This window comes from Podarcis vaucheri (assembly GCF_965113315.1).
Source record: "Podarcis vaucheri genome assembly, chromosome: 14".
Taxonomy (NCBI): Eukaryota; Metazoa; Chordata; class Lepidosauria; order Squamata; family Lacertidae; genus Podarcis; species Podarcis vaucheri.
In genome coordinates this window covers 39,119,690-39,138,121 of record NC_138752.1, presented here as the reverse complement: position 1 = coordinate 39,138,121, position 18,432 = coordinate 39,119,690, and the positions used below count along the sequence as shown (strand labels likewise).

The window sequence follows — 18,432 nt, the reverse complement described above, 5'->3', positions numbered from 1 at the left end:
GGTGGTACTTGAGCAAACCTCTAGAATCCAGGCAGATCTCTTGAGGAGAGGGTGCACTACTGCCACCTCTAATGCAGACGGCATTACCTACTCCTGCAATGAAGAATTAAATACCCTCTGGGCTCGCTCATTCAAAACCCCAGCTAGCTCTAACAACCCAAGCTGGGCAAGGGTTAGACCTGCATGTGATAGGTTTGACATCTTCAAGTATCCTCAAGCATCTTGTTTTGCATCATCAGGCCCTGATATCTGAAACTGATACCAAACATCCAGGCTTGAGGGGGATCTAAACACCTCCTCTAGAGCTGTATTAACAATGGCAGCAAATAACTTTGCTCTCAAAGTTTGCTCCTTGCAAACTTGTCATAGCAGGCTTCTGAGGGTTCCAAGCCATTTCCACAGGGCAAGATTTTAACTCATTCATCACAGAAAAACTCTGCTGGATGAGTACTGGAGGATGAAATGGTGGCAGAAGTCAGCTTTCTTTGCTGCTATCACCAACAGCACAGGGTGGGCTAGATTACATGCCTTTATCATCAGTTGTCTTGGTTATGAGACTTATGTCACTTGCACTCAAAGCGTCATCCACCCAGCCTACGCTGATATTGTACCAAGTACCATGGGGACAAACTGAGTGAAATCTGTCTCACCTAGCACAGACACTCACATCATGGTACTGCATGCCAAGTCAGCTCCTTCACCCAAAATCAAATTGTAAATAAGGAATGGCAATGACCAACCTGGCATACAGCAACAGCACTACCAGCCTGGAGGACAGGTTGGTAGAACAGAAAAGGCCACAGACCACAATTAACTGCTTGCTATTATCTTCTCTTCATCCACCTGTGCTGCATCCCACTTTGCCACTGAATGTCCGGATTGGGGCATCTCTTTCCCCCCGCCTCACCCACCTCTTCCTCCACCCAAACACATAAGCTACCCAACTCACAAACACACAAATGAAGGAAAAGTTTAGAAGAAGACATAAATAGGAACAAACTCCATGGAAAGCAAGCCTGCTCGAAATTTATCACAAGATAGCAAAGCTAAAATAAAACAATTAGCAGCAAACAAAATGCATATGATGTTTCTAAAAATGCACACAAAAAGCCCATTTCCTACACACCCTAAGAGGCTCATATCTTTAAGGTTTATTGAAAGTGCAGTGGAAACAGACCCAAGCAGTCTACTAAAAAGTGCAACCCAGACTCTTGCCTTGGGCCACCTCTTCCCAAACCGCCACTCAGCAACCTTACAAAACCAGCCCCTCGTTCTAGCCTCTTACACCAAAAACCCACCCAGTTCCACATGATTAGGTTTTCCATCGTAACTTCCACATGTGTTACGCAACTTTCTCATGTGGAAGGTATCTTTGGGTTCTGACCAACTGAATCATGTTTTAGAAACAGTATATATCTCCAAGCAATAAAGGTTTTTTAGTTGCTTCTGAAGCAGTAATTCTAAATTGACATACGGACATCCTAATATTAGCTATTACAGAGACATGTGACAATAAATCATTTTATTGTTCATTGAATTTATAATTAATTCATAATACTTCAATGAAGTATATTATTGGTTTTTAACAAAAATCTGTATTTTTCCCAGTTTTTTTCTAAACTTAAAAAAGGTAGACAAATTCCACAAAGGTGAAGTGTGTGTGTGTGTGTGTGTGTGTGTGTGTGTGTGTGTCTGAGAAAGAAAAAGACAGTGAAAGCACATAATTTTGATTATCCCTTTGTTTTCTGGGGGGCATAAATGTTATTGGTTATTTCCTTTTGTCTTCAGCAAGAAGTCTGAGAATTCAGTGCTGCACAAGCTGCAAAAAATAAAATTAGTCTTACGTGGCATGATTCCCTGATCCACCAGCTGTTCTCTTGTCCGCCTTTGCTGTAGCCTTAGCTGAAGTACTGGCAACAGAAAAAAAGGGAATAATTATTTGACAATCAGGAACGCAGTTTTACGAGTAGCTAAGTACAATGGGTGCATTCCAGAGAAAGTTAGAGGAATACATAATTCTCACTAAATTAATCGGACTTAAGCCCTACAGCTTCATTATGACCCCTTGTTTTCCATAGGATTTAGGTGCATCAACACAGACAGAATATGCTCCTTTCCACAGTGGAGTGGCACAGGCATTTTAACTTGAATTCATGCATTATTGTATTGCATTGTGTTTTAATGGTAGTGGAATATTGCCAAGACACTAGGCATTTTATCTGCGGAAGATTTCTCTTTGTAAATGTCCATATCTACAATCAATTCCCTAGGAGCTGATGCTGTTAGTGCAGGGAAATCTCACCCAACTAAATGATTTAAAGGACAGCACTATTCTTTTAGCCCACATCTACAATACAGGGATTATAACACTAGTCTGTTAGGATTGTTGAAAGGATTACTAAAATCAAGCGTAAGGAGTGATTTTAACACTTAATACAAATTGGGCTAGGATCAGACCTTACCCCAGTCCACCACAATCATCTCACTCTCTATCCAACTCTTTTCCACTGTCCTCAGTCATCCATACAGTAACATTTAATTAGAACCTACTAGCATGAAGTCCGAAGTGAATAGTCCCAAAGCATAGTTCTACCCCAGATAAAATCCAGGAATCATCCATGTGCAGGATTGTGCAGACTGGTTTTTACACTTAGTGGCCCTACTCTAATGCTATGCTCCTGCATGAAGCCCGTAAGCAGGGAGGGCTGACTGGATAGGCAAAAAAAGAAAATGTATTTTCACATTCTACCATGCATATGCCCTGGCTCAGGAAAAGATATTATTCAATCCAACCCACTATATATTTGTTATTAAAGAACTATCACTGGAAGTTTGACATGTTCTGTTGTGTGCTCAGGGAATCATGCAGAGGTTAAAGATCTATTGTAAGGTTTCTGGTTATCCATTTTTAATGGGGGTATTTTTACATCTGCTTTTGGTCCAAACTGAATGACTGACTCTCCACCTTCTTATTCAATTCTTATATTTCTGAGTTGGCATAACTCATTACAGCCTTCCTCAGTTATCACAACTCCACAGTGGTGTGTATGTCACATATAAAATGCCATGTGTGTAGCAAAAGGCCAATAAGTTTCTCTCAGAGAGTTTTAAGAAAAAGACTGTTTCTCTGTTTTGAAAATTAGGTCACACCTTCAGGGCCACAGCAACCCTGCTTGCTTTTTAAATTTCCACTCAGCAATCAAATGACACTACCAACACATTTATAGGATGGTTTAAATCAGTAGCTTAGCCACAGTGGACCTGATCCTGTAAATCAGCCTTCCAGGTGCCTTCCAGATGTTGTTGGACTACAACTCCCCATCATCCTAGGACCTAGACCAGGGGTCAGCAACCTTTTTCAGCTGTGGGCCGGTCCACCGTCCCTCAGACCATGCGGTGGGACGGACTATTTTTTTTTTGGGGGGGGGGATGAACAAATTCCTATGCCCCACAAATAACCCAGAGATGCATTTTAAATAAAAGGACACATTCTACTCATGTAAAATCATGCTGATTCCCGGACCGTCTGCAGGACGGATTGAGAAGGCGATTGGGCCGGATCTGGCCCCCGGGCTTTTGGTTGCCTACCCCTGACCTAGACCAATGTCCACACTTCCTGTGGCTGATGGGAGCTGAGGTCCAAAACATGTGCCAGATACCACATTGTGGGAGGCAGTTACAGTCTTAGTTCCTAGTCCAAGAATTGCAGGCCAAAAATAAATTGGTTCCGTAGATCTTGATGTGTGTTTTTTAAAGTTAGTTGTCAAAACAAAATGATTACATCTTAATACTTCTCCTTGAGACTTTATATGAGATAAGAAAAGGGAATCTAAGCAAACAATTAATCAAAGCATGTATACATCCTCTCTTCAAATAAAGTTTTTTTGAAAAGGGATTTAGGATAGGATATATAATAAACTACATTGCATTCTCCTGTTTTTTCTTGATAGCTTATGAATGTATGTTTAGGATGTGAAGTCTCCATTCTACTTTTTTTAAAATGGAAACAAAACAAAAGTAGTTGCCAGATGGTCAAAAGAAACTCAATACTGTAATTTTAGGACACTGTTTGTTTTTGAATGACAAACACTTTCAATGTGCAAAGTGTTTCCCCAAAAAACACATAATTTTCAGTATGATATCAATATATAAATAAGTTACTGGTCTAAAATATGAGTTCTGTTGGTTCTATATTTATTTTGTAAAATTTATATATCACTTGATTTTTTTAAAAAAAAAAATCCTTAAAGAGGTTTACAAAGAGAATAAAAAGATAAAATTATTGTTTAAAAATAATTGAAACAACTATTTAAAACGTTCAAAAATTAGGCAATAAGCTAAACAATATATCACCATTCTAGATATCTGTGTAGGCTTGTCTAAACAAAAATGTTTTAGCAGGCACCAAAAATAAGTGTGTGTGTATCAAACCTAGAAAACAATGCCATTCTATTATTCTAGAAAGGACCCCTCTCCCCCCAAAATTGCCACATTCGCACGCAATGCTGTCAAACTATGGATTAGTGCAAATGTGTGGGCTACCAGGGAGAGACTGCAGCTGTTTTGCTCCTCCCAAATCTTTCTAGCTAAATCCAGCAAAAGCAGTTAAATCAAGGTTTGGCTTAGCATGTTGCCCCAACTCTGGTTTCTGGTTAAGTCCTCTCCTCCTTGTGGCTCCCCTTCATCACCTCCACACCACAACAGGACAATTACCTATTCCCCCCCTCAACAGCATACAAATCAATATGGCTAACCTGACCCAACAACTTACCCTCACCCCACACACAAACAAGCCACGCTGCAATCAACTGAAACACTGACTTGTGGTTTACACACCATTTGTTCAATAACCTGTGATTCAATTTTGGCTTAGAGTGGTGTGCAACTAGGCCATACTCTGCAATGCAGTGTTCCAGGTAATGCACTGCACACTGCCTCACACTGTCTCTACTAACCAAAAAAAGGAACTTGTTTGCATGCCCCTATTTGTAATTCTGATCCTAATAAATCTAGAGCACTAGGATTATAAATTGTGCAGCACACTCAGAATAGAGAACTTAGAATAAAGCAACTCTAATTCTCCAGGACTGGAAAGAGCACACAGGGGGTTATTCTTTCTAGTTCATGACTTCTGCCTTGTGTAATCACACATCTTCACCAACAAAATATGGATCGCTATCTATTCTCTCACCCCTTCATCTTTTCAGTATCTATAGCAAGGCTAATAGATGAGATCACAGAGCCTGGCGTGCTCTGGTCTGTGGGGTCACAAAGAGTTGGACACAACTCAACGACTAAACAACAACCAGTATCTGAGGGTAAAAGTTTGCCGCCACATTCAGTTATACACAAGTATGGTCAAATTTGTTGGAATTTATTTATTTAATTATTTGCTGACTTAAGTCATGGGTATAATCTTTTCTTATCTGCAGCAAACAATGGCCTAATAAGATGCAGGTTGACCACTCCACGTAGCTGTAACACTGAAGTGTAAATGTGCATCTTTTCAATCATAACTGCAGGGAATCTGTGAGGTCTGGACAGAGGAGTAAAATTAGCCTTTGATCAGTTTGTGAAGAATACTTCAGATACCATCTCAGAACATTCTAAATTAGAGTGTTCAGTTCTTTCACTGGAATGAACATTAAGTCACTGTGAGAAGAGAGAGAGAGAGGAGAAATGGATTACACAGGAAAGTCTTTTTGGTTATCTCTACACTTACAGGCTAAAATCTCTACGTAGGGTCAAGTAGTTACTGAACATGAAGGGCAAGGAATCCCCAGATCACTTAAAAAATATTTTATAGACACCTTTTGTAACGTTTGCTTTTATAGCATGTTTAAAACAACAAATACTTGAGCTAAGTCTATGTCTTAACTTTTGAAAACTTGTTCCTCAATGTGGAGAGCAACAGATGAAACTTACCAATGAAAACAAATTAATACTAAACTGTAGCTCATCTTTTAGAATAATAACCTTTCAAAAATATTTTCCCCCCCAGTTAACAGCACATCGAGCAATTCAATTGTGTTGCAGTGCCAAACATTTTTATCTAGTGTCCTGTTGTGAAGTATACCTGCTTACTGCGATGGACATGCCAGAAGATGCTGGTGCTCATTTTATAATGCAGCATGGGCTCAGGGTAGTATAAACACATCTGATGCCTTGAGTCTATCAGAAAGACTAGCACTTTAAAAAGCCTGCTGCCAAAAGCGACATGAGACGAGCAGAAATGCTATTAGTTATGGGGATTAACAATGCATTTGCCATTGCCAGAAATGCAGTGCAAGCCAAGGTTCCAATGTGAAGGCTCCAGAGTGGGAACTATACCCCAAACAATATAATAAGAGCCATTCCCCAAATAAAGCGAGTCAAACTGAAATGTTGCCAAGTATATTTGTGTGTGTGTGCGCACACACAGTCAAGCAACCTTTTCCATAATAAATTAGAGAGCAAAATGTTTGCCTTTTTAATTATTTCAAATTGCTCAAAGAGCTCTGATGTTGTTATAATCACATACTTTTAAAATACAAGCACTGTAATTATTCCAGAAGGTTTGTCACAAGGTTCTATTAAAATCTAATCTAAAATAAAATCAAATAAAATGTCCACCAGGATTATGGACTATGTGCTTGTGTGCTGCTCATCAGTTAGCTTTTTAATCTCAGTTATCTTTTTACATTTGCATGGATATCTGCCATATTTTGTTTGTTTCTTATCTGAGTTTTACCTATGCTACAATGTGAATTGATGGGATGCGGGTGCGCTGTGGTCTAAACCACAGCGCTTAGGGCTTGCTGATCAGAAGGTCGGTGGTTCGAATCCTCACTATTGCTCTGTCCCAGCTTTTGCCAACCTAGCAGTTCAAAAGCACGTCAAAGTGCAAGTAGATAAATAGGTACCGCTCTGGTGGGAAGGTAAACAGCGTTTCCATGCGCTGCTCTGGTTTGCCAGAAGCAGCTTAGTCATGCTGACCTCATGACCCGGAAGCTGTACGGCGGCTCCCTTGGCCAGTAAAGCAAGATGAGCGCCGCAACCCCAGAGTCGTCTGCAACTGGACTTAACAGTCAGTAGTCCCTTTACCTGTACCTTTACAATGTGAATTATACCATGATCCCACAATTCCAATTTCTCAACTTGTTCTTCTCAAACAGTACCCCCAGCCAACCCCATGGCACTCTGTTTTTAAATACAGTGGTGCCTCGCAAGACGAAATTAATTCGTTCCGCAAGTCTCTTCGTCTTGCGAGTTTTTCGTCTTGCGATGCACGGTTTCCCATAGGAATGCATTGAAAATCAATTAATGCGTTCCTAGGGAAACCGCCTTCAGACCAGTCTGTCCCCGGACCTCTTCTGAAGGCTGGGGGGGGGACAAGGGCTTTTCTTCCCACCCCCAGCATTTTAAAAAACCCCGGGAGAGCGGAGGACTTCTCCGCTGTCCGGGCGATCTTAAAATGCTGGCGGGCGGCATGTTAAAATCGCCCCGGGACAGTGGAGGACTTCTCCGCTGTCCGGGGCGATTTAAAAGCCCCTGGGAAGGCAGGCAGGGGGGACAAAGACTTTCGCCCCCCCGCCCGCCTTCAGAAGGTGTTCCCGCCCCCCGCCCGGCTTCGGAGCAGCATTCCGAAGCCGGGCGGTGGGGGCAGGTGTTCCCTCCCCCCCGCCTGGCTTCGGAGCACCGGGAGAAGCGATCTCCCCGCAGCCCCTTGCTTCAAAAGAGGTCTGGGGGCAGCGGGAAGCGCTTCCCGCTGCCCCCGGACCTCTTTTGAAGCAAGCGGCTGCGGGGAGAAGCGATCTCCCTGGACCTCTTTTGAAGCAAGCGGCTGCGGGGAGAAGCGATCTCCCCGCAGCCCCTTGCTTCAAAAGAGGTCCGGGGGCAGTGGGAAGCGCTTCCCGCTGTCCCCGGACCTCTTTTGAAGCAAGGGGCGGTGGGGAGAAGCGATCTCCCCGGACCTCTTTTGAAGCAAGCGGCTGCGGGGAGAAGCGATCTCCCCGCAGCCCCTTGCTTCAAAAGAGGTCCGGGGGCAGCGGGAAGCGCTTCCCGCTGTCCCCAGACCTGGGGCTGCGGGGAGAAGATCGCTTCTCCCCGCCACCCCTTGCTTCAAAAGAGAAGACCCGCTGTCCCCGGGGCAAGCTTCGTTTTGCGAAGCAAGCCCATAGGGAAATTCGTCTTGCGAGGCAACTCGAAAACGAAAAAACCTTTCGTTTTGCGAGTTTTTCGTCTCGCGAGGTGTTCGTCTTGCGGGGTACCACTGTAGTTGAGCACTCTGGGAAATGAGTATGTGGTATGTCATGGAGATCAGCTGTTCAAAAAAATAATAATTATATAGAGCTAGTGCAAATCCCTTGTTTAACTTACTGCAGTTCCACACACACTTACCTGGGAGTAAGTCCCCTAATAAGACTTACTTCTGAGTGGACATTTACTGAGTGGACAGTAGTAGCTCTTTGTGCTCTTATGTTTTTATTCCACAAGACTGCCACAACTCACATAAATGTATTGATTGGCAGAAAAATGGTAGCTTGCCCGAGACCAAGCTACCATTCAGTTCACGTTGCAATGGGGATTTCACAAATGGCTCATTCACTTACACATTACTCTATGTGACACCTCTGCAAAGTTGCCATCAATAGTTTCTAATCTTGCTAGGAAGGACATCCCAAAGATCCGATGTGACTATAGTTATAGCCTTGCTACAAGTTTATTATTTTATCATACATAATAAGCCATATGGACCAGAGAGTGATCTGATGATACCAGCTGATGCAAGGATTCATACTTGTGGCAATCAAAGAAAAATGGTATTTTCTATCCTTATAGTGTTATCTATACCAAGGCTTCCCAAAACAAGCTTTATTTAGATGTGATTCAAATTCTAATACTGTACAATAAAATGCAACGTAAGAAATAAAAGAAGCAATAAAATACAATTAAAAATCATAACATATAGTAGGGCTGCCATATGTCTGAAATTTTCCAGATTTGGACCTCGTAAATATTATCTGAGCAGAAATTGCTTGAATGTCTGGGAAAACTTCCTTTAAAATATATGTTCCTCATCTTCTTTTTTTGTGTTGAGATTTTGCAAAAAGAAGCTCAACAACTTTGTCTGGATTTACAGGTTTTGAAATATGGCAACCCTAGCATATAGCACAGTGCATTATAATAGCTACAACAGGCAGAAAAGAATAACTAAATAGTCCACCAAGGTCCTCAGCAATTATAAGGAACTATTTAATTCCAGCTCCAATGAGATTTGTAGCATGTTCTGTTCAACTTCTGTCTGTGTTTTTAAATGTGTCATCTAAAATGTCCAGCTGCATTTTGAGTGTACATGTATTATAAACACTGTGATTTATAATGTGGGATTCACTGGCATATATACACATATCAAAAGAAGTATGAACAGTGGAGGGAAGCAGGACACAAAGTGTAAAGCATGTATTCTCTTTACTTTTAAAGCAAGATGGGCTGTTGTTGTTTAAAAAAATAGATAGGCTTTCCCCTGCAGGCATCTTAATTATAATTTAATTTGACTTTATTGTCCATCTGCACAAACCGTAGCTAGGAATCAATTTAGCCTTGAGCTGTTGCCACCACACCAAAAGAAGAGGTGCTGAGAGAGCTTAAATTACTGTCATGCCATACCCTCCAACATTTCTCTGATGAAAATAGGGACGTCCCATTCCATAATGATAATTTTGCCCTTTATACCCCACACATCTTAATGGGTTGCCCCAGCCAATCTGGGCAGCTTCCTACATATATAAAAACATAATAAAACATTAAACATTGAAACAAATTCTATACAGCATTGCCCTCAGATGGCTCAGGGGTCGGATAACTCCATACCATCAAACATGGGGGATATTCCAGGATCAAATCAGAAACCAGGACATCTTCTCTAAATCTGGGAAGTCCCTGGAAAATAGGGACACTTGGAGGGTCTGCAATGCACTCTATGTATGGCTGCCTTTGAGGCCCAGAAGCTGCAGCAAGTGCAAAATGCATTACAGAAAGAATTGTACTGGTTGCCAATTAGCTACGGGGCTATGTTCAAGCTGCTGGTTCTGGTGCATTAAAGTCCTATAAAGCATGGGACCAGAATACTTGAAAGATCATCTCACCCTTATAAACCCAATTGAGAGGTCCGGAGGGTGACAACACAAAAGTGGGCCTTTTTTGTGGCAGCTCCCCACTTGTGGAATGTTCTTCCCAGGGCGGCTGGCTTAGCGCATTCGTTACATATCTTTAGGTGCCAGGCAAAAACAATCTGTGCCCTTTTGAGCTGTGAGAGGTATTGTTTCCATTTGTTACTATGGTGTGCATTTTTGTGTTACGTATTTTAAACCGCCCTGCGATGCATTGATGAAGGGAAGTATAGAACTTTTAATAAATGAATGAATAATTTGAACTCTGTGAGCAAAGGCCTCCTGCAGATACCATCTTATCAGGAGGTTTGTTCCACATAATATAGCAATCGGGCACCTATCCTTTGCAATTCCCTCCCATCAAATATTATACAGGCACCATCTTCATTGGAGGTTTTTTGGCAGCTAGTGAAACCCTTCCTCTTTCAACAAGTCTTTCAAGTAAAGATCTTTCCCAGCCTGCGTTTGTTTACGAATTGTTTCTAGACGTTTTCTTTTACTGTTTGTGTTTGCTGCCCTAGGCACCACTGAAATATGTATTTATCAATAAACCAATTAATAAATAAAATATGCAGCATGGATTTACAAACAACAAAATGAACAGGCACACAATTCTCACATAAACCCCCCCCCCCCAGGAGATAGTGTTGTCATCACTGCTGCTTTGTGTCCCTGGTACCATCCCTCGCAGATGTACCAACTCCCCATTTTATTTATTTATTTAGGCACTGCCTGTCAGCCTTCAAGGATTCCCAGGGAAGCACACAATAAAACCAAGTAAATAAGAAGAATACAAGCCAATTAAATTAATTTCTAGCAAAACAGCAACACAGTCATTAACTAGACCAGGATGCATGTTGCAGCAGACAGGTGGGAGGCTTTCTTGAGAGGAACCCCATAAATGTCATAAATAGATAAATACATTTATTCTGGGTAACAGCCAGCTAATTTGGATCCATCCACAAACAGCTGTGCTTTGAACAGTTAAAACACCGCTCTTGGTAAAACTAATTGTGCTGTAGTTTGGGAAGTCACACTCTTTGCCAACAACAGAAAAGTGTGTTGAAGACCTATTCGATTCATCCACTAAATAACCAGCTGCAAACCACAGCAGGGCTAATTGCAAGAAATGAAACTCAATTTGGCAACCATTTCTAGATATGTGCTCTGAGTGATAAATTTTGGCTTCTTTTTTCCATTTGTGTGCAATGCAAGAGTTTCTTTCTCCCTGCCCCCCCCCCAACTGGTCATATTCAGTAGTGTGTCTGGAAATGGAAATTTGTTTAAAGGATGCTGATCCTAGCAGTTGTTATTAATTATAAAATTGAAATTTTTGTGAATCTCCTGTTACATGTAAGAGTTTGTTGGTATTTGCATGTGTGCATGCATGTGTATGAACAATAGGCAATCCCAGATCTTGTCGTTTTATCATTATCTTTTTATTCTGCTACTTTGGATATCATTTTTATAGTAGGGATGGGGGTACATCTGCTTAAACTTGAGTACACTAAAGAGATATGAATTGCAATCTTGGTCAAAATCTAATCTAGCACTATATTCCGTTCTTCAACAGAAGGTAACCAGCTGCAATGAAGTAAAGTAGTAAGAGCTTAGAAAAACAGGTTTTCCAGTATTTGACTTTGGACATTTACAGAAGGCACTACAGCTGTTCTTCTTGCTGCCATGGAAACGGTGCAGAAATGTGGTGAGTTCCTTTGAATTTATCACAGTTGTTACAAAAACGATTTTCCCTCCTTTAAAAAACAATAAATAGAGCAATTTTTCCACTTTGGCAATTGCTCACAATGCAATATATGATGCTGTCCTAATGTTGGACCAAATAATTTATTGTGTGGCTGCATCAATTAGAATGAGTCTAAAAGTGCAAAAAGAGAGATGAAGTACCATATTTTTCCATGTATAAGACTATTTTTCCCCCTAAAAAATAATGTCCAAAATTTGGAGGCATCTTATACATGGATAGATCTCCCCCCGTTTTCTTAAATCGGAGGCCCACAAAATAGGGGGTGTCTTATAGACACAGAAAAATACAGTATTTGAATATTGAAGATCATGCCTATTTTATACAGACAGCTAAAAATTCAGTTGAAAATGGAAACATTTCTAACAACTGACTGGGTTTTGGAAATTTGGTCGCTAAGTATTTCAAGAGTACATAAACCCACATTTTGCCCTGAATATACAGATTGTAATTTTTGTTGTTGTTGTTGTTGTTGTTGTTGTTTTTGTTGTTGTTGTTGTAAACTGATTCCAGAAATAATTTGATTTTGTTAAAAGATGATAGACTTGCCTTCATTTAATTAAATTCAACATCTCAAAAATTAGAATGCACATTATAATCTTTTAATTGTTCACGATGCAAGCTTGCAAAAGGTCATAAAATATGTGGTTTTTGACTCCCTATTACTCATCTTGCATGCTTCCAAAATAACATATCTGTTAACAGTTATAACTGAAATGCTATTAGCAAAGGCAAAAAGAGCTAAAAGTGGGAAGCAGGGCTCCCTTGGGCTTTGTAGGCAGTTCCTTTATGATCACCCGAGCTTATCCCTTGATTGACTCAAGGCAAAATCCCACCTTCCTAATCAGTGAAATGCAGAATATGATGTGATCCTTCCCATGTGGGATCTATTATTGCTGTGGGTTACTTAGCTGTTCTTCTAGGCTATAACCCTGTATTGAACATTTACTGTGATGATCTAGGATCCTACTCAATTAGCAATCGACTTTCTACATTAGCAAGAGGTTGGGTTAGATGACCACTGAGGTCCCTTCCAACTCCATGATTCTAAGATACTCTGGTGTATAATGAAATGAAATAAACTTAATAGGTTGAAGCTGTTCAAGAATATATTGTCACACTGACATCAACCCAGATGTATTTTCCCTAGCTTTTCTATCAACCTATAAAATGTGGATTCAGTAAAACTAAGTCTCAAATAATGGCAGAATGCCAGGGTATTATTTTAGTTTTACATGGAGAGAGAAATTTTCCCTGCTTTCATTAAACAGAAAATCCCAGTAAAGTGCCTATGACTTGTAGCAAAAACATTTACAGGGCATTCTTATGCCTAGAAGCCCCAGTCTAATCAATGTGGCTTGCTGCTTAGCATTTAGGATATCCTATCCTTAGTGTTTAGGATAGCAGCCATAATCCTTGTCACCCAAAGGTGTATTACTTTTTCACACTAGTGGCTTTCAGGGCAAATTGTGACAATCAGTAACAAATATTGTATTTTTCAACAACAAATCACACAGAACTACTGTAAACATATTAAGATTAACATGAAATAGCAAAGAGCCAATGGATTTTTAAAAAGTTGTTGTTAATTTCCAAAGAAAGACTGGAATTTGTGAAAACAGTGGATAGATAAATAAAATTAATCAAAATGATGATTGTGCTTGGACCAATACAGGCTTCACCTCTGTAAGTCACTCCAAAGGGTTAACATCTTTATGGATTAACCTAAGACATCTGATACTAAGAGGATTCTACTTCTGCATTTTTTTATTGTCAAAATCTTCATGGGCTTGTGCATTAATGGATGCTCTTTGTAAAATCCTTTTCTGCCCCATCAAGAAAGATTTCAAGATGAAGGATGATAGAAGATGCCAGCTCACCATTTTAATGAGTTATCATTCTACTCCAATTTTGAAAGGGGGGCGGGCGGAGAGAAGCCCAGTAATTTAGAATTTCTGTATGGTAACTCACTAAAAATGAGTACAGAACCATGACTGGTATAAAGCACAGATTTTTTTTAATGTCGTGATTTTAAAAAGTGCAACCGAACCCCTTTACTGGAAACAATTTTAAATGGTTTGTTAAAGATCCTGGCAGCAGAGTTTGAGGGGTAAATTAATATTGATAGTTATTATCTGTATGTTTACTAAATGCCACTAATTACAGTTTGTAAGATAAAAGCAGGAGGGGGAGGGGAGATAAAAGGATGGAAGGGGTGTCCAGAGCACTGTCTAGTCCTTTTGTGTTGGATGAGTTTTAGATAGTAAAGGCTAATTTACTAACTGTGTGGCCAAGGTGCTCGGATTGGTCAGGGTGATGCCTTGCGCTCTGGACCCTTGTCCCTCGTGGTTGATAAAAAAACTACCAGGGAAGAGACAGCTGGCTGGGCTAGGGAGGTGATTAATGCCTCTCTGTGAGAAAGGGTGGTCTCTGCCTGCTTGAAGGAGGCAGTGGGTAAAACCACTCCTCAAGAAACGCAGGCAACCTGGGATATCTCAGAGTCCTCAGAGGAGTCATCAGAGATGGCTGGAGAACTCATCCTATCCACCCCCTCTGCTATCTGACCCAAAATTTCCTGATCTCCCTTTTTGTTGATGATGATGATTAAAATAACTGCGGTCCTGGCTGGAAGGTAATGGGCTGCCAGCCAAGGGGAAAGATCCCATGGTCCAAGACAGACTTGGAGCCATCCCAAAAGCAACCTGATGTGGAGCTGGGCAGGATGTGAACTGAGGAAAAGTTGCTCTGACAGCTTAGGTGACCTCTTTTCATTTATGTTTTCCTGCCCAGTGGAGCAAGTGGGAGGAGACAAATATGCATGGATATCCTTCCTCTGCAGGAACAGTAAGTTTAGAAAACACACATTAGGGATATATAAGAACATGCTAGCTGCTATGTACACCTTATTGTTCTGTTTCATCCAGTATGGTGGTGGTGTTTTCATCCTGTCATACCATTCTCAATAACCCTGTACTAGCTCTCAGGATCTTTTTGGATGCACTGATACTAAAAGCTGCACTAAACTGTAAACAATCAACTGTGAGGAGTCTGTAACACGATTAATTTAGATTTCTAACCCACCTGATTTTTAAGGCTCAAGGTTAACTACAATGCAAATGTTGAAAAACATCTTTCTGTAATAGTTAGTTGATTATCCTTGGTTTTAAATGCATAGATATTGTCATTATGAACCGTTTTGATATGTTTTTTGATATAGTGGTATATAAACATTTTTAAAATAAACAAACCAATATGTATAAGATATCCAAGTAAATCAAAATAAACCCACATGCTAAAAGTTGGGTCTAACAGAATGGTCTTCTGAATGGTGTTGAAGTTCAGGGTACATTTTAAAGGGATGGAAACTCCATATGTAGAAAGGGACTGGATATTATGAGAATGGTGGTAGTATGAGATTAGTCTGGCTTACGTATATGGGGCCCAACCCCTATATATTTTTGGGCTCTACACACAGAGACAAAAATCAACACTTTGAATTTGTTCCCTGAAGACAGAATGCCACCTGACTGTCAAAGATTGGTCCACCATGTTCTTTACCAACAGATTGCTTGGTCATGACGCTCACTGGGTGAGTCTGCGTCAATCACTACCTCTCAGTTTAACCTACCATGCAGGATTGCTGTGAGGACAAAATATACATATACACCACCTGAGCTCCTTGGAGGAAAAGTGGGATACAAATGTGATAACATTAAAGGGCATGCCTTAAAATGATACAGACATGAATAGCATTTGAAAGATGAAAACAAATGCTGACTTCTACACCCTGACATCTGGTTTATACAAAGCCCCCTGCATGTGAGCAATCATGGCATTACACCAGCATGGGGAAGGATGCCCAAGCTGTACATAAAGACCACGGGCAGCTGTTTTGATCATTGTTGCATTTATCCCAGCAGTCACAGTTGCAGGAAGAGCTGTGGTTTTACCTGTGTAGAACCAGTTAACACAAAACATTTTAATTCTGGGCATTAGGAGGAGCTATAACTTCTCATGTGTGGTGGTAGGGGCAGAATTTACAGTAGAATAAGAATAAAATTCTACTTACAGTCAAAAATGGCAGTGCATGTCTTTTTGTTGTTGTTGTTGTTCACTATTTTTATTAGTAGTTTTGTTTTGTGGTAAGACACAGAACTACCGTTTTGCTCTTAGCTACAGTTATTTATATTCCTGACATCCTGCTTTCCATTTATGCAAGAAAAGTGGTCACTCTTTCAAGAAGGTGACAATTAAAAGCATAAACTGACATTCAATATTAGAAGGGATGGAACTGTAACATTTTCCTCTTAAAAGAAACTGGTCTCTAACATGAACTGCAATGATATGGTCTTTTCCTCAATTTCCCAATGTACTTTTGTTCCTTGCATTTATACACTTTCCGTCAAGAAGGAAAAACAATCTCTGGTTTGAAGGGAGTGCCAGTTCTGTATCAAAGGAAACAAACAGTGTTCTCTGGCTCACAACCAGATACTCCAAAGCAATTAGGTATAAGACTCCAAAAAGGAAAACTGAGAGAGATTCATCAGGGAAGCAGGAATATTGCTTGGGGGGTGGGGCATAATGTCTAAAAAATCAGGGACTCATGCTTGAGGAATAAAATAAAACTACAATTGCCTATACTGCTGTTTGCCTCACAATATAAAAATGCCACAATTGTTGATTCAGATACATTTCTGCTACAACTAGAACAATACATTGGATACATCCTGCTGTGTCTTTTTACAATTTGCTAGTAGAGATGCCATAATGGAGTGTTTATAACTCTCCCAACTTCCCTAGACTTTTTTTGGGGGGATAAGGGGCTTTCCTTTATTTTATTGCACTGTTGGCCATTTAAGAAGAGACACAATATGAAGCTGCTAGATATAAAAACATGGCAAAGCAGACTTGTACTTAGCAGCAGGAGGAAGTCAGAAATGACTGTGAATGAGATTCTTAAGAAGATATTTCTGATTCTGTTGTCTCTATTTGACTTCAAATTGTGAAACAGCAGGTTTTGTGAACCAAAGTGATCCTGAAAAGAGCATTTACCTCCAATATATCATTACAATACTTTCTCTTCAAGAACCAGCACTGCTAAACAGCTAAGTAACAAACCAAAGATTTCAGAGCATTGCTTTGCAATCTTTACACACACACACACACACACACACACACACACACACACACACACTTATAACTCTAACCCTTCAAAATTAAGCCAGACCCAATTACATATTTGCCTTCCCATTTATCTCCCAAGCCATGAAACTGACCTTCCTTAAGACTTTTCTGGTTGTTCGTGTCAAGACATTCCTTTTCTTTCAATGATTCAATATCCCCAACAGGCAAAATCTCTGGGAAACCCTGTTGCTGCTTCTTAGAGCTATCGATCATGATGGGACTCCTTTAGAAAGGCAACATCCAGCACAGGAAAGAGACCAATTTACAAACCAGCAGTATGCTGCTCCTTTTGCTCAATGTAGCAATAATTGAGCAATTATGTCTTTAAAGCATTTGAAAGCAGCCATTACCCTTTACTTCTCAGCTTGACCTGAAAGTACACTCAAACTGCTAGGAGCGCATAACTCTCTCTGAGATAAGAAGACTGTGAGCCTATGTGGAGAGCTTCCAAGTCCCACCTCCTTCCCCAGACAACCACCCCTCATCCCTCCCCTTTTTCAGCCACCCTCGCTTTCTCTGTACTTTGCATTCAATATGCAGTTTGATGGCCAGAATCATCTGACAAACACTGAGTCAAGCAGTTAAAAATAAATCTCAGCAGTTGGAAGGAGCAGCATTTGGCGATACCTAAGATGACATATTGATGTTGTGGTCTCTCTCTCTCTCTCTTTCTCCTGCTACAGCCATAGGCTGTAGAAGCATTTTATGGTGTTTAAGAACATGATGCAAAATAATAATCAAGGAGTTATCTGTAGCATCAGAAGTAAAAGGAGGGTGGTGGTGGTGGTGAAGCCACTAGAATTGTGTACATGTGTTCATTTCAATAAACTGAATTTAACAGCATTCTGCATGTCCACAGGCAGGATAACCTTTCTGTCTGCCTTTTCCCCCAAATCACTTTGGCAGCCTGGGCTAAAGAGGTACTACGGTATTGGAAAAGAGAGAAAGATGTTTGGGGAGTATGTGACATTATTGTCTGGAAGTGAATCCAAGATGCAGGAAACACACTTCAAAGCAACCTGAGAGGGAAACCTTCAGTGCTTCTGTGACATCACCAGCCAATGCCCCGATCCAATCACTTTTCTCACAGACATCCAAGAATAACAACTGATAAGCTTCCTCACTAACAGCATCTACACATGTATTTCTGGTGTGCAAAGAAATAAGGCATCTGTGAAGAGCTCAATAAGGCACTAGGTCATAAAGCAGGGGCCTTGTTTAGGCTTTATTGCATTGCAGTCATACAAAGTTGAACAAAAGATAGAACTGCTACAGAATTGGACACACAAATGAGTGACGGTGCCAGACTTAGGGTAGGAAGGGCACATCCAATAA

The 18,432-nt window shown here is 40.6% G+C and overlaps 1 protein-coding gene across 8 annotated transcripts in view; it reads right to left on the bottom strand.

The window, feature by feature from the left end:
• MRTFB (myocardin related transcription factor B) overlaps positions 1–18,432 on the bottom strand; it is a 92,227-nt gene that overhangs the window by 25,029 nt on the left and 48,766 nt on the right. For 7 of the 8 annotated variants that reach the window (XM_082200048.1, XM_082200045.1, XM_082200044.1 and 4 more), the window contains one exon: positions 1,845–1,910. In XM_082200048.1, the coding sequence (XP_082056174.1) occupies positions 1,845–1,910 (66 nt within the window). Of the gene's footprint in view, positions 1–1,844; positions 1,911–17,189; positions 17,513–18,432 lie in introns of those variants that run through there. The other variant, XM_082200050.1, reaches the window with a different exon arrangement.